Below are 21,929 nucleotides of genomic sequence, written 5' to 3'. Positions count from 1 at the left end.
TGTAGCAAAGTATAGTTTTACTAGCTACATATTTTTAACAAATTAGTGTTAAAATATTTGTTTAATAGTTTTTACTAATTTCATTAGTGGTTTTGTTTCAGGATTAGATCATTGACATTGGCCATTTGGATTAATAACATCATCATTGTCGTCATCAGCATCGTCAACGCCATCAGCATCATCATCAGCATCATCGTCATCATAATCATCATTATCTTCATCATCAGCATCATCTTCGTCATCAGCAGCATTGGCATCAACAGCATCGGCATCATCATCATCAGCATCATCAGCAATATCATCTTCGTCATCATTGTCATCAGCATCAGCATCATCATGGTCATCGTCACCATCATCGTCATCACCATCGGTATCAGCATCACCATCGGTATCAGCATCATCATCGACATCAGCATCATCATCGTCGTCATCAGCATCATCAACGTCATCAGCATCATCATCGTCATCGTCATCAGCATCGGAACCATCACTATCATCGTCATCACCATCGGCATCATCATCATCGACATCAGCATCATCATCGTCGTCATCAGCATCATCAGATTTATCATTGTCATCAGCATCCTCATCACCATCTAGTTGAGTATGTGCTTTTACAATAATTATCTCTTCTATTATAGTCGATAAGGCACCTGATGTCATGCCCTGAGTGCCCAAGCAACTGCACTCAGGAGGATTTGATGAGTGCTACTGACAACGCCACTCTTGTGGCGGAGTTTTGGGCTGACACTGTGTAGGTTTGTTGTCGACACGAAAAGAAGAAATCTCTTCTATTAGTCAACTCACCTATAATACGTTTTATTTCGTCTTTACTAATTCCTTTAGTGGTTTTGTTTCAGGATGAAGTTAATATTTGTACGGTTTGCTGCAATTTCTTCATGAATTTCTTCTTCAGCCATCATTCCTGTATCAGGACTGCATTGTGAGTAACTTTTGTAAATAACACTTTTATAGACACTTTACTGAATGTCAAAATGATAAAAATATATACTTCATTAATTTAATAATTTTTAGTGGTTTTGTTTCAGGGGTTCGGCTGCGAATGACATGACATCATCAACATTTCTATTTGTTTAATATTCTTGTGAATATACTCGTATATTTGTTTAACAAACTTTGTTTCATTTCATTTCAATTTAACGTAATAATTGACATTAACTTCTTCAATATTTTTGTGTTTTAACACGTGAACTATTTAAGTAAGTTTTTAAGAGTTTCTTATTTTTGAAAATTAATGTAATGAACTTTATTAAAATTGCTACGGTGGTTTTGTTTCAGGGTGGAGCTCAGACGACTCCAGTTCCAAATCCGATGGAAATTTTGCAGGCTCAGGTGACAAATAACCGAGTAAGATGTTATTACTTTGTTTCCTTCAGCACATTCTTCTGTTTTACTGGATATTCCTTTTCTTCTTTGTTCTACTTGTGTCTTGGTATCTCCCTTTAAATTTTTCCCCTTCTGTCTTCGCTCCTTCATTCATCGTGACTTATGATTTACAAACTGCATTACATATTATTTTCTATGCCCCGGATCTAATAATGAATTCGTCTATGATTGTTTTAGAATGAACCCCAGTCAACACAACTTGTTCATCAACTGACCAAAATGCAACCAAAGCAAAGAAGCTATTGGAAAACTCTGAGTAAGATGTTTTACTTACATTCTTCTTCGACTAAGTTTTGATTAGCCATTATTTTCGTCAATTTTAAGATCTCTACATTTGTCTGCTATTTATTGCACAAAATGTCTTCGTATCATCCAACTGATTGTCGGCAGCTTCTTTCTAGTTGCCATCTTAATTATTGAATTCCACGACTAAGTACTTAATTATTGAAAATGGTTTAATAACCACCAAAATGATCAAATTCAATTCTCGCATTTGTATTAATTTGTGTAAACCTTTGTTTTTTTCGTTTCCTTTTTAGGATTTCAAATAACTAACCCAACTTTGATTATTTTCATAATCATGTTATTTTTTTTGTTTTAAAATAATTTTTTTTCAGTTTATTTTCTTTCAACTCATTTATTTTCGTATTTTTTTGTTAAATTGGGTAGGTAGGTCCCGTGTGGTGTTACCAGTCACCCATCGGGCGCGTCCCCCGGGTGGTGGATAGGGGAAGGCCCCCCTTAATGGGGGGTACCGGCTTGACCGGCGCGTACCATACTGGCGGGAGGTGGGGTTGTGTTGTTAGGAAACCAGGCTTTTGGCTGGTATTTGTTAGGTTTTGTTTTTATCGTTTTTTATTCGGTTTGGAATAGGTTTGTTGTATTTTAGTATTTTTGATACGTTGTTAAAAATTATAAAATAATCCAGGGTTAATCATTTTAATTGTTCAATAAATTAAATAATAATTTCAAAACCAATTGCTTTCTATCGAAAAAGAAGTTGGTAATTTAAGACATATAAATATATATATTTTTTAATTTAGATGAAAATATATTCTGCGTCTTTTGTACGATCGATTTTCTGAATAATTAATAAAATGGGTCTAGTTGTAAAACCTTGTAATCGACTATTCGGTCGATTATGAGATTTTACAATCTGGTCTATGACTTATTGATATTTTAAAAATCGGGACTTCGTTGGGCAAAATATCACGGGTTGATATTTGTTTTTATTCCTTTTTAAGTAACATTTTATCTACAGAACTCTCTACAGAACTTATTATAATTTTTAATATCCGTGTCTTAAGTTTAAACTTAATTTCAAATTATGAAATTGATAACTTGATACTTTTAATTATTTTTCTATAAAAAAAATAAATCTTTTTTTGTTTTTTTTTTTATCTATGTGGGAATATCTATGTCTTTTGTACGATCGATTTCTGAATCATTTATAAAATGGGCCTAGTTGTAAAAACTTGTAATCCGCTATGGCTTATTGATGCTTTAGAAATTGGGATTTCGTTGGGTCGAGATTTTGATTTTAAATTCTTTTAGCCAGGTTTTTATTAAAATTAACTTAACTATGTGTCTTATGCCCGTTTTCACCATCGATCCCTAATTTTTAAGTGACCCCTTTGAAAACAAAATTCCTGTTATGTGTTACCATAGGGGTCACTTAAAAATTAGGGATTGATGGTGAAAACGGGCATTAAACTAAGACCTAATTTCAATTCAAAAATGTAATTGATGACTTATATTTTTTTCATAAAAATGTTTTTTTTTTCTTTTTATCTAGGTGATTATAATAAAATTATCTTCGTCTTTTGTAGCCTCGATTTATGAAGCGTTGATAAAATGGATCTGATTGTGAAATCTGGTAATCGTCTGTTCAGTCGATTATTAGATTTAGCAACCTGATCTATTACTTATTGAGGTTTCAGAAGTCGAGTTTTCGTTGGGTAAAATATCACGGGTAGATATTTTAGTTTTATTTCTTTTTCACAGGTATTAAACAACAGTTTGTTGTTATTTTTGACTTGTGTGTCTAGAAGAGAATTAATTTCAATTCAAATATGGAATTGATGACTTAAATTTTTTCTATATTATAATTGTGATGCACACCGTTGTGGCTAAACGCAAATCGCGAAAGCAAAGGAAAAAATAATGTTTTTTCTTTAAATCTAATGATGATCATCTGCTTCATTTGTAGCCTCTAATTGCTGAATCATTGATAAAATAGACTATTTACCTAAATTTATGAAATTTTAAAACAAACTGTTTTGTTGTCATTTTTGACTTGTGTGTCTTAAGACAAGACTTAATTTCAATTCAAATTTGGAATTGATGAATTATTTTATGTTTATAATAGTTGTTTTTTTATTATTATTATTTCTTTAATTCTAGGTGAAATATCTGCGTCTTTTGTATCCTCGATTTCTGAATCGTTGATAAAATGGACCTGGTTGACAAATCTGGTAATCGTCTGTTCAGTCGATTATTGGATTTAGCAACCTGATCTATTACTTATTGAGGTTTTAGAAGTCGAGTTTTCGTTGGTAAAAAATATCACAGGTCGCATGGTTTTAGTTACAGTTTTTGTACAAATTTTACCCTTCAGGTTTACTTGAAGTACCTAATAGTATTAAAATTAAAACTCAAAATATGCTAAAATATGTTTCACAAAAAAATGTTATGTTGTGGCTTAAATTAACGTCTTCCTAAAACTAAAAATGAAATGACTATGTCAAAAAAATTGTCCAGCGTCGTATTTTTGTGTATGGTCATAGTTTCTTTTTCTTTCTTTCTTTAGGTCTTTCTTAAACTTGATTCTTGAATCGTCAGTGAAATAGGCCTGGTTGTAAAATCTGGTAATCGACTGGTCAGTCGATTATTAGATTTGACAACCTGTACCTCTAGTACGAAAAACTTTCGAGTTCGTTTCGTTGCGTATTCAAAGTGTCATCGAAAAATTTTGTATGAAAAATTAAACAGCGCCCCCTAGGGCGGCTATAATATAGGGGGCGCTGTTTAATTTTTCATACAAAATTTTTCGATGACACTTTGAATACGCAACGAAACGAACTCGAAAGTTTTTCCTACTAGAGGTACTGGTCTAATTCGTTAACGTTCCAGGTATCGGGTTTTCGTTGGGAAAACAATCACAGGTCGTTTTTTATATCGGTTTTTGTTTTCGTCTGTTAAAGTATTTTTTTTTATTTGTGATGATTGTGTTAAATTTCAACATACTCTTAGGTATAGGTAAAAATGTAAGTTCAATTAATAGGGAAAATAATTTTGAATAATGGATCCGTAAAAAAGAAACTTTTACGGATCAACAATCAAATGACAAAAAATGTTTTGCGTCGTAATTTCAAGTTGTATAAATGAAAAAATACAAAACAGTCTACTTAATCGAAATAATAAATCAATTTGTCCGTTTCTAAAACTATTTTTCTTAAATCCAGCATTTTTTTTTCAATTGTTTTGTGATTTTTTGTTTTTTTTTTTTTTGTTAGCTGGATCCCGTGTGGTGTTACCAGTCACCCATCGGGCGCGTCCCCCGGGTGGTGGATAGGGGAAGGCCCCCCTTTTAATGGGGGGTACCGGCTTGACCGGCGCGTACCATACTGGCAGGTTAAGGTGTTTTAGATTTTTTAATTGTTTTTTCATTTTTTTCGGCAATTTTTTTATCTGGATCCCGAGTGGTGTTACCAGTCACCCATCGAGCAAATCCCCCGGGTGGTGGATAGGGGAAGGCCCCTCTTTTAGTGGGGGGTACCGGCTTAACGAGCGCGTACCATACCGACAGGGTAAGATATTTTATTTTAGGTACAGGTACACAAGACCTATTTGGCTTTACCTATTTGGGTGTTTTGGACTGAGTTTGAATTTTATTATTCACTCAGACACTTGGTTTTACTTCGGTATTTAATCTTCTAATTACTATTTTTTAATCATTGCTAATTAGGTGATTTGTTAATTGCTTATGTCATTAACAATATTTATATTCAAGCGAACATTAACGAACTTAATCGATAATGATACTTAACGCTAATTTGCGTGATATTTAATTAACTAATTACATCATAACAAGTTTAACCCTTATTCAAATGCGAGCTGGTATGCATTTTTTTTACAAAGTTGAAGTGGATTTTGGGTAATTGTGGGTCACTTATTTCATATTTTTGATCAAAATTAATAAAAAAATAGGGGAAGGGGTAGTTTTTTGGGTGGTAAATAATTTACCATTATCCATTCATGCCTACCAATTATTAAATGTTGGTGGTAAAATAGTTACCATTGTCCGTCTTGGTTTGTTTTTGGTTCTTGACTAGTGACTTCCTCTTGGTTCTACCTATATTTTATTAAATATTTTGGGAATGAAATTTTTTTATTGTTTTTATAAAAAATATATTTATTAATATTAGTTATTATGCTTACAATGATTATTCTTATCTTGAGTCTGAAACTAACAATTCACTAATTACGTAACGTCAAAACGTTAATACAAAAAAAACTTAAAATTTCTCAAAATATTTATTTAGTTTTATTTGTGCACATACAAAAAACAACCGTTTTTTTATAAATCATCAAACTTTTGTCATGACGGGATCGGACAGTGGTAAACTATTTACCACTTCTTTAAAATGTCTAAATTATATGAATAAATCAATTGCAGACGCTGCCTATAAGTGAGATTATACAATAAATGTTATAGTTTAGGAATTTGAATCGAAAAAACACTTATCAGAATTTTCGTTGAAGAAAGTTTCAAAAATACCAAAAACGCGCGCTAAAAACTTGAAATTTTTGACAACAAAACCGTTTGATTGACTTTGACATTACCTGACAGTGACAAATGACGTTGAAAAGTTATAAAATGGCATAGATAAGTAAAAAAATCTATTTAAAAATATAAATGAGTGACCACGATATCTTTAAGTATTACCATATCGAATATTAGGATCCTTTTTTAAAAGTAAACGAAGTGGTAATATATCTATCTTTATTTGAATAAGGGTTAAGATGGTAAGTTTACTTTATCATTCCAGTATTGTGAACCAACGGGTGAACAACAAGTGAAACGTGCCTTAGAAACTTGTATTTTATAAGTTTTTACTGAGTGAACTACTGAGTGGTTTTCAAGAATCATTTTTCCCTACACTTATAAACATTTCGGAAACTAATTGTGTCTTGCTTTTTACAGCCAAGATGGCAAAATTTTTAGAGTGCCAGTTTGGCTCTCTGCGGCATGTGGTGTACGGTAAGATTTACTTTTCATCATTTCTTNTTTAAGAGCCTATATAAATGACTTTTTAGTTTTTTTCATATAACTCTTAACTTTCACAATTCGTATTCGTGCTAGGGAAGAAATGCCAAACTTTTGCGTATTTTCCTTTAAATAGAGATCTGAAATATTGAATCTCCCATAGGATAATAAATTAATTCATATCATTTTTTTAAACGAGCCATAGACTATGAACCATAGAGCAATGATTCTCATCGACAAAAATATCGATAGTGTCTCAGCGCCATCAGCTGTTACACAAATGTCATTACCTCGTCCCCCTCAGGAAATGGCGAAATTTTTTTGTATGGAAATAAACGCGCGCTGCTACTCCTGTTATTTCTGCTCTCTGTTCCATGGGTTAACTTGAAATAATTTATGAAACTTCTTTTATTTTCTATTCGCCCTTGTCATAAATCACCTTTCATAAATTTTTAACATTTATGAATGACACAATTAATTTTGTAAATTTTTGTTCCAGAACAATTCATCGCACAGAATCTCGTCCAAACCGTCACAGAGCAAATCAGGTCCGGCCGCGACGAGGCCACGGAACATCTCCTTAGCGTCCTCGATGTCCTGACCAGCGACTTGGACCGGCGAGTCCTGGCCCAGTGCTCGGACCCTAGTCTCGGCCTCAGGAAGGTGCTAGAAGACACGCTGCTCCATGAGGAAGAAAGGAAATCCTGTCAGGAGCTCCTGACGAGGGTCTTCGACTGCAAGCCTGTTCCTTTAATGAAGGAAGAGGAGCCGGAGAGATAGACTGTGGTGGATAGTGACAGTGAAATATAATAAACTTTCGCGTTCCATTTCAACTAAAATAGAAAGACACGGGTCTTAAGGTTGAGTTGCACGTATTATATCGTTAAGTATTTAACTAAATTTTTAAGTGATCAAATTGCATCTTAGCTAAATTTTACCTTAATTTCAAACATCAAGCTCTTGTTTACTATGAAACTGCTTGTCAAAACGTGTCAAGTGACAAGCCCAGCACACCAACTTGACAGAAAGATCAAGTTAAAATTTAGTTGCCTACTTAATACTTATCTACATAATACATGTAAATCAGCCTTGAACGCGACGTTTATGAATAAGTTACATTATGTACTCACGGCTTGACGTTTCGCCTGGTATGCTGCAGCCGTGGTCACAAGCAGACTGGTTGTGACCACGGCTGCGGCATAGCATAATGTAACTCATTCATAAACGTCGCGTTAACACCCGTGTCTTGCTATTTTAATGACAGTGATATCAGAGAGGGGATAGTGATACGTCTTCAAGAGATCTAGAGAGATGCCAACTAATGCGCTGAGTTCGAAACCCAGTGTCGCATTACAAATTCACACACAAAGTAATCAAAATAAAAACTACGTCGCGAAGAGTGTGTGTCATGCACACATCGCATTCAGTGCTACTATTCGTTCGCATACCAGGTTGCAAGTAATGTACTATCGGCAACAGTGTTAACTGCCCATTGCTAGTCATGTCATTTCGTTCTATCGCAAAGAATCGCCATTTGATTAGAGCGAGAGCGAAAACGGAAATGGATAGTTAACTGTGTGGTCGTGTGTACGTACAACACCACTACATACGCAGTGTAACGCAGTGACGTGCGATTGAATGAACTATGTTAGTGTGAATGTGCTCATTATCCACTGCGGTATCAGTACTCAACGTTCGAATAATCTTTGGTACTACGCAATCAATGTAAATGTACAAAATTGAGGCAATAGTGTTTAAAATACCAGTTTAATATACCGTTATTATTAGAAGAAAAGGAGGCTAAATGCAAGAGTCGGCACTCTACTTTAGGCCTTTAGTTAAAACGTATTGATTTGATTGAACTCATCAACTCTACAACTAATGCTTCGAGCAAGGCATTTATTTAGAGGCTGGCTGTACTTACAAATTTCAAACTGTAGCTATTCACTACTAACCTACCTTTACTTTAAAATAAATGCTGAAAATATTTAAAAATGTACTAAAGAATGCATTATTTTGTGTGTAATTCGCACTTAATTCCAATTTGTCTCACATCTCATATTTATAAAATAAGTTGTATAATTTATTTACGGTCATAATAACAATCATGTACTCTTCTAGTCTAGGACTTAAATTAATTGGATGTATGTATTTATTTACACCGCATTTGAGAATGTACCTATGTATACTTAAGATGTGATCTTAATGTGAACATTTTAGTTTATAATGAAATAAACAAGAATTTCTACTAACTACCGTTTTTTTTTCATTCACCCCTAGTAGCAAAACGAACCATGGTTTTATAGCCTACTACTATAACATGCTATCTTCTACTATTTATGTAGGAAACTAAAAATTATTTCATGAAAACTTAAGAGGGTATGTTAAAAATTAATTTATTGGTGGAAAAGCTTACGGTTACTTTTTGCAACAGACAAAATACTCTTGAAACACTATTTTTTTACCTACTTCAACAAAAGGAAGAGGTTCTCCGTTGAAGTGTTATGTTTTTTTCTATGTATGTATTTTTCTATTTTAGTGCTTATTTTTTGCGAGTCGGTTTTAATCAATTTAAGCATGACGAAGATGGGCGCCATCGCTGCGTCTTCAGAGAGTGCCTAGAGTCCGGTCGCCGAGCACGTAGAATTTCGTCCATTGCACAGCACTAACACTGCTGCGACAGCAATATAAATTACGCGCGAGCGATAAGGATGGGTAGCTTGGGGTCATTGGACGAAATTCTAGACGCTCGGCGACCGGACTTAAGAACGAGTCTTCCTAGGAAGATTCCTCTGTTACGGGAATCAGGTCCTCGGTTTTCCAGTCGAAGTTGATGCCGGTCACCGACACGTACCAGTCGTGGTAGTGGCCGGGGCGCACGTACGCTGGAAAAAATAATTATTTTAATGTTAACAGCTGTTTTCCTTGGGTTTTCTCGAAGAAAATACAAGATAGAAACTGTGGCGTTTCGATTTTGTATTTTCTTTTTAAGTCTGTATGTTTACGTGGCATGCAATAAAGTATTCTATTAGCTTATTTTCTCGCCTCTACTGGCTCTACCAAAAACACGAAACTGCGGTTTCCCCATCATTCATGCAGCAGAATCCAAACCCCATTATGTGTGGCTCGCTTACCTGAAGGCCAAGGGCTGTTGCAACCCGCAGTGGATCCAAAGCTGACGACGCCGATCATGGTAGGCTTGCCATCTACATCCACCTTCGTCAGGGGACCGCCGCTGTCACCCTGGAGGAACATATTGATTAAATTAACAAAAAACAAAATTATACACGTCGTCGGTCCACCTTGCGCTTTTCAGGCGGCAAATCTGTAAATCCGCCACTGATCTTACTCCCTCAAAACTCATAGGCTGGTTTTAGAATCGCGCTGATCGCTCGCTGATCGCGTCGGCGCTGACAGATCAATATGTATGTAATTGAAGGGAACGTTCCTGAGTGACGCTGATCGCTCGGCGCCGACGCTTCATACATTTCGGCTCACGGTCAGAGTGCGTCAGCGTGATTCTAAAACCAGCCATAAAGGTAGCAGGAAGGCGCTGGACGCAGGTACCTACCAACCGGCCTTTGTGGAAATCATTGAAGGAGGCCTAAGTTCAGCAGTGGACGTCTTATCAGTGAGTGGAAGTCAGAATTGCTATTATTTATTGGGACAATATTATTTGATCCTCTAAAAACTAATTGATCTTTTTTGTTTGTGCACTTTTAAAAATAAATGATGTTTTTTATTATATTTTATCTTTATATTAATTATTGGGTCTATATTAGTTGATCTACGGATAAATTATGAATGATCTTCATTAAAGGTAACATAATATTCATGTTTAATATACTCTTTTAATATTTGGTAAACAAAAATAATATTTGATCCTCTTTTTTAGTTATTGATCTTTAATTTTGTTAATTTGATGATTTTTATATCAAGTTTGCCTTTTAATATTGATCACCTAATAAATACATTTCGATCTATGTATAACTTAACTTTAAAATATATTTGATCTAACAAAAAACATTATTGGTTAATATTTTTAATTAAAAAATATTTTTTAATTTACGCGGTACTTTGTGGTTGAGTGACAATCGTTCGTCATTGGTTACTGAGTTGGCCAAGGGCTTAGCGGCCAATAAGCAAGCAGAATGGTACATTACCATGTTTGTTTAAATTACAAGCTTTGCTTAGTTTGGGACTAGAGGCGCTATGTAAAATAATTTCTTACTTCTGACATCCCTGAACCCGACATCATAATTTTTACCTCTTTATTTTTTTCAAATCGCAAGGTTGATTTTCTCTTAGTATACCGATCTCGACCGTGATCAGTGACCATAAAGTCATCTGTCAACGGGTCGATTAGACACGATAAAAGCACTAAACGATATTTGTTTACTTTTAGTGCGACATCGGGTCGTAAGGACCTGATAAGTTTTTTTTTCCAAATATTTACTGTGTTTGACGAAACAATTGCAAAACAATATTTATATTTCGTACTACTGAAAAGTCCGAATATATCATCCCGCACCAACGCATCCAGCACCTAAGGTCAATTTGACCCGATAACGCAGTGTGAACGTGTTAAGTATGCTTTTTTAATAAAAGAAAATCTTTAAACATCAAGTGCCTTTAAATAGTTTCCATCCTTTGACTACAACTTAATAAAAATAAGTACCATAACATAATTATTTTGAAGATTATTTGATATAGACAAAAAATAATTTATACAAATCGAATTATTTAAAAAAGTATCACAATATTGAATATTTGGTGCTCATTTCTTTTATTTTTGAGGACCAACAAGTAACGATCAGATATAATTTTTACATCTCAAATTTTTTTTGCGTAGTTCAAAAGAGGTTAAAATATCGATCGATTTCATTTATTTTATGTCTCAAAGAAAGAGGATCAATCATTAAAATAGATGACCATTTAGATTTTTTTATTTGCCGTTTTTGCTAATTTAAAAAGATCATTTAAATACATGCCATATGTCATTGGTGGCGCTGCAACTAGTTTTTATAAACTGAGTGAACCACTGGTCTACTTACATTGCTAGAGGGGATTGCCTGTCAGTTCCACTCCTGTTATTTCTGCTCTCTGCCATGGAACCCTAATGACATGAGACTGCGGTAACAATTAATTTCTGCGGTAACATCTAAGTCGCCTAAATGTGAAAGCGCTCTTAGAGACAGTAGGCCGAACTCCGAAGCGCGTTTCCACACACTCGTATAACCTCGCGAAGTACCCAGTCTCTCCAAAGCCCTACACTACTAGCGCATAACCGAGCCAATGCGGGAGGTTTGGGAGCGGCATCCAGGCTAGAAGAAGCAGCACAAACCTTGAGGTGTAGCTATCGTTCCTTCGCTTGAGACAAAAGTCGACAACTGGACAAAGGCCACCCAAGGATTTCTCGCCCTTTGGGTGACCTTAAGCCTTCTCATGAGGCTTCATCATAATCATTTCAGCCACAGGACGTCCACTGCTGAACATAGGCTTCCAGCGACCCTCAAGATCTCACGATCGTTGGTCCACCTAGTGGGAAACCTGCTCATACTATACAGTCGAGAACTTTTCTGCCCCAGCGACCATCACCTTACAAACTGTGTGCCCCGCCCACTGCCACTTTTTGCGAATCTCCTCATTTCTGACTCGGTCACGCATAGCACGTTCCTTTGAGCCTTCTCATGAAGCCTATAGTATACCTATTCAACATACCTCTGGCGTCGGGCCGGTGCTGGCACAGGTGCCTGATGAAGAAGGCGGCCTTGGTGCGAGCCTGCAGGTCGCTGGCCGACAGCTGTTGGGTCAGCGTGGCGCAGCCTCCTGCCGCCACCAACGCTCGGCAGGCCGGCTCAAACTCGCGGCACAAACCTAGAAGAATAAACAATTCATTGTCATCATTTGAGCCATAGGACGTCCCCCTATGATTTCCATAATGACCGGTTGGTAGCGAATCTGCTCCCAACAAATCAATTAAAATAATTTATTGTCTGCTTTAACAACGGTAAGCGTAAACTTCCCGTTCGGTGGACAGACTATACAGTGTGTCCGGGCATGTAGTGATCAAACTTTAAGGGCGTAATCTATGGACAATTTTATCGATGAAAATACTTCAAATTTGGGGCCTGACCCATTTCTCGAAAAATTACATCGATTTAAGTTTTTAATTTTTAGTTTACACCTCTTCTTTAAAAAACAAGTGAAAGCGTGGGTAGCTTAACATTAATAGGCAAATATGTATTTTATATCATGCGATAGCCAATAAAATTATCTATTAGTAGAAGAAGAAAGCAGACACAAGTCTCATACATTTTATGGGAGTAAGAATGGATTTAATTAGAAAAATACATTACTTTTTTCACTTCTTTTTCAGTTATTTTCCAACACAAGAAAAACCAGGTCGTTAAGGTATGTTTTATTTGCATTGTATTTTTAGTATTTGAGCTATTCTACAAAACGAATGTAAATTTATTAGTCTACGTCTATTAGTTTCGACGTAATTGTTGAACAAAGATACCCCTTCCCAGCGGTTTCCATAGTAATAAATGGCAATGCCAGATTTTGTATGGAAAGTGGCGTCTTTTTTTTTTCGCGCGGCCATCGACCAAACTTTGTTTTTTGATTACAAAATAGTGTAATAAACCAAACTTACTATGACATGTATACCTCTAAACTCAGTCTGAACTGAGTTACGAGCATTAGAAGTTTGATGATTTTCATACTAGATTTGCTTTTTGCGCGCAAAGTTTTGTAAGAAATTGCAACAAAATAGTGAGATTGTATGTGTAAACAAACAATATCATCCATTAAAGGCTCCAGACATCAATATGGAGCAGAATCAGCGCAATAAAAAAATAGCGCAATATTTTGTTGCAATTTCTTACAAAACTTGCGCACAAAAAGCAAATCTACTTAGTATGAAAATCATCAAACTTCTAATGCTCGTAACTCAGTTCAGACTGAGTTTAGAGATATACATGCCATAGTAAGTTTGTTTTATTATACTATTTTGTAATCAAAAAACAAAGTTTGGTCGATGGCCGCGCGAAAAAAAAAAGACGCCACTTTCCATACAAAATCTGGCATTGCCATTTATATCTTCATTTTAATTATTTTAATTTTCATACAAATCAGATTTTATTAAATTTATTTTGTATGAAAATAAAAAAAATTAAAATGATGATATCAAATTTCTGACTTCACCATACCATTTATATGCCCATGTTAACATGGGCTAGTGTCGGCTCATATACTCATTTACCTAACACTCTGTATTTTAGTTAAAATGGAACGCGAAAGTTTAAAATCTTATATTTCACTGTCACTATCCACCACAGTTTATCTCTCCGGCTCTTCCTCCTTCATTAAAGGAACAGGTTTGCTGTCGAAGACCCTCGTCAGAAGTTCCTGACAGGATTTCTTTTCTTCTTCGTGAAGTAGTGTGTCTTCCAGCACCTTCCTGAGGCCGAGACTAGGGTCCGAGCACTGGGCCAGGACTCGCCGGTCCAAGTCGCTGGTCAGGACATCGAGGACGCTAAGGAGATGTTCTGTGGCCTCGTCGCGGCCGGACCTGATTTGCTCTGTGACGGTTTGGACGAGATTCTGTGCGATGAATTGTTCTGGAACAAAAATTTATAAAATTAATTATGTCATTTATAAATGTATGAAAGACTAGCTTTTGCCTGCGGCTTCACCCGCGTGAAATTTAGTCTGTCACGGATTGTCATAAATTTTATGTTATTCTGGGTTAACTGTAAACAATAATACTGTAAAGTTTCATCAAAATCCGTTTAGCAGTTTTTGCGTGAGAGTAACAAACATCCAGACATCCAGATATCCAAAATTTCGCATATACATATAATATTAGTAGGATGTTTATGACAAGGGTGAGTAGCAAATAAAAGTTTAACAAATGATTTCAAGTTAACTCATGGAACCCTAATGGCATGAGACTGTGGTAACAATTAATTTCTGTTGTGTCTTGATTCGCTGCTACTTGAAGGGTTAAAAAAAAAGTAATTACAAAAATACATCAATAACATGCTGAATTTCAATATTAAAACCGATAAGATAGTACAGATTGAAATAAGCACCTAGTGAGAGCCTTTTCCACACTGCGTCGTCTGGTCCATGGTCGCCACTCGAGAACTTTTCTGCCCCAGCGACCATCAGCTTACGAGCTATGTGCCCCGCCCCCTGCCACTTAAGTTTGGCACTTCTGCGGGCTATGTCTTACTTTGGTTTTTCTGCGAATCTCCTCATTTCTGACTCGGTCACACATGGCATTCTCCATCGCCCTATGGATGACCTTGAGCCCTCATGAGGCCTATAGCAGAGTAAATACAAATGAGTAGGTCATCTTCATAGAAACGCACGGGCGCGGTTTGTATGTGAGCGCGCCAATACGTATGCGGCGCGCACGCACACACTGACAAAATTCGGCGCAACCACGACTGGCTCCCTGCTAAATTTTGTCAGAGTGTGCGTGCGCACCGTATTCGTGTTGGCGCGCTCACATACAAACCGCGCCCGTGCGTTTCTATGAAGATGACCTACTCATTTGTATTTACTCTGCTAGTTATAGTGTAGCTATGCGACATACCTCTAGCGTCAAGCCGGTGCTGGCACAGGTGCCTGATGAAGAAGGCGGCCTTGGTGCGAGCCTGCAGGTCGCTGGCCGACAGCTGTTGGGTTAGCGTGGCGCAGCCTCCTGCCGCCACCAACGCTCGGCAGGCCGGCTCAAACTCGCGGCACAAACCTAGAAGAATAAACAATTCATTGTCATCATTTGAGCCATAGGACGTCCCCCTATGATTTCCATAATGACCGGTTGGTAGCGAATCTGCTCCCAACAAATCAATTAAAATAATTTATTGTCTGCTTTAACAACGGTAAGCGTAAACTTCCCGTTCGGTGGACAGACTATACAGTGTGTCCGGGCATGTAGTGATCAAACTTTAAGGGCGTAATCTATGGACAATTTTATCGATGAAAATACTTCAAATTTGGGGCCTGACCCATTTCTCGAAAAATTACATCGATTTAAGTTTTTAATTTTTAGTTTACACCTCTTCTTTAAAAAACAAGTGAAAGCGTGGGTAGCTTAACATTAATAGGCAAATATGTATTTTATATCATGCGATAGCCAATAAAATTATCTATTAGTAGAAGAAGAAAGCAGACACAAGTCTCATACATTTTATGGGAGTAAGAATGGATTTAATTAGAAAAATACATTACTTTTTTCACTTCTTTTTCAGTTATTTTCCAACACAAGAAAAACCAGGTCGTTAAGGTATGTTTTATTTGCATTGTATTTTTAGTATTTGAGCTATTCTACNGGAAGGGGTATCTTTGTTCAACAATTACGTCGAAACTAATAGACGTAGACTAATAAATTTACATTCGTTTTGTAGAATAGCTCAAATACTAAAAATACAATGCAAATAAAACATACCTTAACGACCTGGTTTTTCTTGTGTTGGAAAATAACTGAAAAAGAAGTGAAAAAAGTAATGTATTTTTCTAATTAAATCCATTCTTACTCCCATAAAATGTATGAGACTTGTGTCTGCTTTCTTCTTCTACTAATAGATAATTTTATTGGCTATCGCATGATATAAAATATTTGCCTATTAATGTTAAGCTACCCACGCTTTCACTTGTTTTTTAAAGAAGAGGTGTAAACTAAAAATTAAAAACTTAAATCGATGTAATTTTTCAAGAAATGGGTCAGGGCCCAAATTTGAAGTATTTTCATCGATAAAATTGTCCATAGATTACGCCCTTAAAGTTTGATCACTACATGCCCGGACACACTGTATAACAGCAGTAGATATCTTTTGGTTAAAACGCCGTTTTCCACGTCACGTCCCAAATAACGTGGATCCATCACTTCTTTGGGAGTCGGGACATAGTAGTGGGAAGCAGATCAGGAAATTCACTTCACAAAATTCAGCAATTCACTTTCTCCTAGAGATAACATGTTATTGTGGTAAGACACTAAAATGAAACTAATGGATCCCCAACTGGGTTTAACTGAGACGTGTAAATGCCCTTTTCAAAAGCCTTTTTGCCAAAAAGTGACTAAAACATACAGCAGAGAGTTGAAAACAATCCTAATCCAAACCACGTGCCATGTGACTTTGTTTTAGTCACATTCCGCTGTCTGTCCCGATGTATGCTTAGATTCTTTAGAACAACAGTTTAGTTGCATACAACAGATTTTGATGCGGTTTTTTTAAATAGATACGAGTGATTCAAGAGGAAGGTTTATAGTATAAAACATGCATATTATAGAAGAGAAAAGCTGAGAAACTCCATTGCAACCGTGCGAAGCCAGGGCGAAAAGAACTCACATGATATAGCGTACAGGCACTTGGCCAGCGCAGTGCCCTGTTCGGTCTGCGCCAAGCTCAGCAGCACATCTAACAGCCCGCACTCAAGCGCTCGCGCCTGGCAGTATGGGTTATTCTGGCAAAGTTCCCCGAGCACCCAGCAAGCTAAGCCGAAGCCACGATAGCCGAACGGTGAAGGGGTCGGACTGGCCGACTCGACCGGGGAACGCGGGTTCGGTCCCCGCCGCCGCTCGACTATTGTGGTGAGCTCACTCGTGACACAAGCATATTTAGCTCAGTACGAGGGGCTAACGGGACTATTAGTAATTTGTGTAATAAGAAATTACTAGGACTAACAAACTACTAACAAAGCACTCCATCGAACGCACCTGGCAGTTCGGGTTACTCTGGCATTCCCTGAGCACCCATGAAGACACTCCTAATCCAAACCACGTACCATGTGACTTGTTTTAGTCACTTTCCGCTGTCTGCCCTATGTATGCTTAGATCTTTAGAACCACGCAACGGATTTTGATGCGGTTTTTAATAGAAAGAGTGACTCAAGAGGAAGGTTTATAAAACATGCATATTATAAAAGAGAAAAGCCGAGAAACTCCATTGCAACCGTGCGAAGCCAGGACGGGCCGCTAGTAAAGAATAACAGAACTTAAACAACTCACATGATATAGCGTACAGGCACTTGGCCAACGCAGTGCCCTGCTCGGTCTGCGCCAAGCTCAGCAGCACGTCCAGTAGCCCGCACTCAAGCGCTCGCGCCTGGCAGTACGGGTTATTCTGGCACAGTTCCCCAAGGACCCAGCAAGCGTTCACGCGAACTTCGTCGTTCTCGCAGCCTAAGCACACTGGGAAAATCGCGAACCCGCCCATTTTGTAGAAATCTGGAATGAGGATCATTACTGTTGAAGAAAATTCAATAAAACAAGTATCTACGTTAATCTTTAAGACAAAAGAAAGATATATATTTTTGAATTATCCAAATCGGACCATTACTTACGAAGATATTAAGTAATAAACATAGGCCGTTTTTGCCGCTAAAAGTCAACGTACGCAGGGCCGCGTGACGTCACTATATCGGAACCGAGCGCAGCCGGCGTACTATTACTACTATGTCGTAGAACAAAAATTTTTGGACTGTATATTAAGGATTTCTTAGCCCTATAAATCTGCATTCACAGCTAAAAATCGAAATGAACCGCATAGAAATTAAAAGTTATTTAAAAAAAATTGCACATGATTCTGATTCTGTTGTTAGGATGACTCATAAAGCAGTATGCAGTTTTAATTCCATTGCCTTAATCACTAATAAATAAATAAAGTACAGATTATATCTGGCAGTTCTTGTAGTACCATCACCAAAAAATGAGGGTATTATACCAATAATAATTTTAGTGTGTAATGGATATTTAGCTTTGAAGCCCTGTTTAGTTAACCCATTATAGACTAGCGGTCCCATATGGTACCACTTTTATGTGTGTTATAATTTGGCTCTATAAATTAACATGTGAAAAGATGCAGTGCTATGATTGATGCAAATCGTAGCCAATAGATATGGTCTATGCTAATAGGAATAAAAATCGACAGTTATTCTTTTCAGTTGTGTGTAATTGATGATTGAAGTGAGCGCATCAAAATTTTCTCTTAAAAATTGACGCGCCATAAAAGTAAGTGATCATATTTTTTTTGTGTGATTGTAACAAAATCAGAAGTGCTTTTATTGTGAAATGGTGTAAAATTACGTCGATAGGTAATAATAATGGGAAATATTGTATGTCAAAATTACTGGTACCGTACGGTACCGCTAGCCGCTTACCGTGTCTTTTTAATTATTTTATGATTTTTAGTTTTTACTGTATTTATTGGGAAGTATGTGATATATTCAATGGTATATATGGTATACAGGAAGATAAAGTAAAATAATTTCCTATACTTTACAAAACCATAGGTTTTTATTTATTTTAGATGTAACTTTCACAAACATTGGCAGTTTTGGAGGACCACGAAGGTCCCAAGACGAAGCAGAAATTTATAGAACGAACTCAAGATAAATGCAACTCTCGAACAATATCAGAGTATAGAAAATGTAACGTGGGGCTATGTGCAGCGTGCAATGCCAAGCTCCATTCCAAATTTTTGAATATTCAAAGATAAAAATGAATATTGCTTACCCAATATACAGCTTTTTTACATTTAATATCACTCCTGTTATTTGCTTGTATATTAATACATATTATAATAATAATAAAATATATAATATACCCAATTTTTATAAAGTCCATGATAAAGTTATGTTTTAACCAACTGACACGGTAAGAGGCTAGCGGTACCATATGGTACCAGCATTTTTTTTCCAGATTACAGGTCGAATAATTTTTTTTATGCTTGTATAGCATTATGTAGACCATAATTATGAACACATTTCAAAAAAACAAAAATCTGACACTTTAAGAAAACTCAGTCTATAATGGGTTAATGAAATGTGATTGATTTAAAGTTTGTGTTTAAAAAAATATCAGAATGTGCATATTGCTATTACCTAATTTGTGATATTTGAACATTGAGTATAAGTGATATGATAAGAATTTAGAGAGGACATGAGGACACCACATTTAATTTTCTGGGTAAGTAAAAATGTCTTTATTCCATATAATAAAAAAAAATATAAGAGACAGGGACACACAAGTGTGGTGCTCCAAGATGTATTGTGAATTTGTGACTAGGGCAAGTTGATTTGTGCAGAATGTGTAATTTTAAGACAGTTAAAGGTAGCAGGAAGGTGCTGGATGTAGGCCGCTACAACTGTGCGATGTGGAAGTCATTGGGGGAGCTAGGCGTCCTGTCGCTGAAATGATGATGATGATGAAGACTTAGGACAGCAGACCTGGATTATAACATCTCATTTATAAAAACAGAGTTAGTTGTAATGTGAGTTTCGCAGCCTTAAGACCTAAATCAAAACCATGCACGGCTCGCCACAGCCTTTCAGCTGTAAAAAATTAGCATGACAATGCAACATAACTACAATACTAACCATTAGCAACATCGATATCGTCAATAAACATCAAGAGGTTGTTAAACGAAGAGACCACATCTTCTGGCACTGTGTCGTTTTGTTTAATGCTTCTTATCCTTTCCTGGTTGGTGAGCACCCTGATGGCGTTCTGTAGGACCTCGGCTAAGTTCACCGTTAGACTCTTTAGAGCCTCTTCAAGGAACTTTCGTCTCTGAAATAGACAAATATATTTTAATTTACTTATTTTAAGGTGAGACAGGTTTTCTTAATTAAAAGGTTTAGCCTAAATTACTAGGTATGACATTTTTGTTGACTCATCAAAACGCTTTAAATTGGATGATGCAATACCAAATCACAAAGAAAACTAAACTTTACAAACCCTTTTGACAACATTACAGTTTAGTAGTGCCTCTTTAGTGCGTTATGAGTGCAATGTTGCGTTTTTATTAAAAACATTTTGTTAATAGTCAGTGTAACAAATAAACAAACATACCTCTTCATCCATTGGTCCCAAATCTGAATTTCCTGGAGCGTCCTCCGCTTTTGTGGCCTCCATGGCGAATCTGAGAAGACCCTGGAATGAGGATAGCCAAAAACATAGGTTCAACATGCCCTATACAAAAGTAACTTGACATTTACATGAAATGATTTGGTAATTAATTTCTATTTTACCTGTAGATTTCTGGGCTGCCGTGGCTGAATTGGAACTGGTTGAACATCCTGTTCACTTCTTGAAGGATAAGTTATAGCTCCAGCGATTGGAGGATTATTTTGTTGATTGGAACTCATGTTGAACTTCGGAGGTTATGTTTACAACTAGCTGAAGACGCTCGACGAACACTGAGATAGATAATGGCTGGCTTTAAATAGATATCCATAAACTGTTTCTGTAATGCGCGTGAATCAGATGCACTCAGTCAGGTTTATCTAGAAAATCGAAGAAAAATCCAGAAAGAAAACACCTTGCAAGTCAGCCGTCAAAATGACATTGACAGTGACAGATTGAAACAAACGCCAAAGTGACAGTTTGATCTTTTTATAAAGTTTTATTTTGGTTTCGATTTTTTATCCATGTTTCCTAGAACCATGAAGCTAAAGATAAAAATGGAGGGCAAAGTTGGAACAAAAACTTGAGTCAAATACCTTCTTATATCTATCTCGCTCTCTGCGGCCCTACCTCTCTTTTTAGTGTGAACTGTAGTATTGCTATCTTCTGAATTAAATCTCCTTGTAAATTCTTCGAAATAGCCAATTCACTAACCAAATCAGAAGTTAAACAAATAAATAATTAATATTTGAAACTAAGATTACCTAGTTAAATAAAAAATCACAAAATTGTCGGCCATTTAGGCTTAATGTGTTGGCGAATCAGGGAATTACAATCCCAATTCCTGGGTAATCGGTACCATGTGGCAACATCGGCCCGATCCGGCCCATCATGGCGGTTGTTTACTATTTTGTTTATTAAGCAGTTAATTTCGTTTGAGATTGTTTACAGGAAATAATCATTGTTTTATCATAAGAATTGGTGCAAAATTTTGTAGTGCGTGGTTGCGGTAGTACGTGGTGTCCTGGAAGTGACATAAGATTCCACGCGTAAGTGTTTATTTCGTGATTTCTGACATTGGATCATTGTAAACATTTTTCACATTTTTTACAGTAATTTCTTCCTAAAACGTTTTACCAGTAATTACACTTATCATTTTTAATGATACCTATGTCAAGAAATAAAGATTTTACATTGGTTTAATTGAATTTGAGCAATTTTATATTTTTTGTTTGTTAAGAAAGAGCGAGTCTGCCCACAGAGAGTGAGATAGTGATCTTAGTTTGTGCTTCAAGTAGGTATTCGGAGTGTGGCCTCCATTTTTATCTGTAG

At 36.4% G+C, this 21,929-nt stretch overlaps 3 protein-coding genes across 5 annotated transcripts in view; 1 reads left to right on the top strand and 2 right to left on the bottom strand.

Moving 5' to 3' along the window:
* gas2 (growth arrest-specific protein 2) overlaps nt 1-21,929 on the top strand; it is a 452,494-nt gene that overhangs the window by 206,830 nt on the left and 223,735 nt on the right. The window lies entirely within an intron of this gene.
* LOC114359798 (chymotrypsin-like elastase family member 2A) lies at nt 8,820-9,931 on the bottom strand. Its single transcript, XM_028314303.1, has 2 exons — nt 9,811-9,931; nt 8,820-9,561 (listed from the first exon to the last, which is right to left on the bottom strand). The coding sequence occupies exons 1-2, from the start codon at nt 9,929-9,931 to the stop codon at nt 9,455-9,457; spliced, it is 228 nt and encodes a 75-aa protein (XP_028170104.1). The 3' UTR covers nt 8,820-9,454.
* Nucleotides 13,954-21,042, bottom strand: LOC114359813 (hsp70-binding protein 1). 2 transcript variants are annotated; one of them, XM_028314327.1, is made up of 7 exons: nt 20,723-21,042; nt 20,544-20,624; nt 20,069-20,261; nt 17,797-17,918; nt 17,041-17,137; nt 15,285-15,440; nt 13,954-14,301 (listed from the first exon to the last, which is right to left on the bottom strand). In XM_028314327.1, the coding sequence occupies exons 1-7, from the start codon at nt 20,837-20,839 to the stop codon at nt 14,021-14,023; spliced, it is 1,047 nt and encodes a 348-aa protein (XP_028170128.1). In that variant the 5' UTR covers nt 20,840-21,042; the 3' UTR covers nt 13,954-14,020. The 2 variants fall into 2 exon arrangements, with proteins under 2 accessions (XP_028170128.1, XP_028170127.1); XM_028314326.1 differs by lacking the exon at nt 17,041-17,137 and having other exon boundaries at nt 17,700-17,918.

This window comes from Ostrinia furnacalis, unplaced genomic scaffold, assembly GCF_004193835.3.
Source record: "Ostrinia furnacalis isolate ACB-3 unplaced genomic scaffold, ASM419383v2 OfSCF4659, whole genome shotgun sequence".
NCBI lineage: Eukaryota > Metazoa > Arthropoda > Insecta > Lepidoptera > Crambidae > Ostrinia > Ostrinia furnacalis.
Note: the sequence above shows the minus strand (reverse complement) of the source record. Positions and strands in the feature narration are given on the sequence as shown.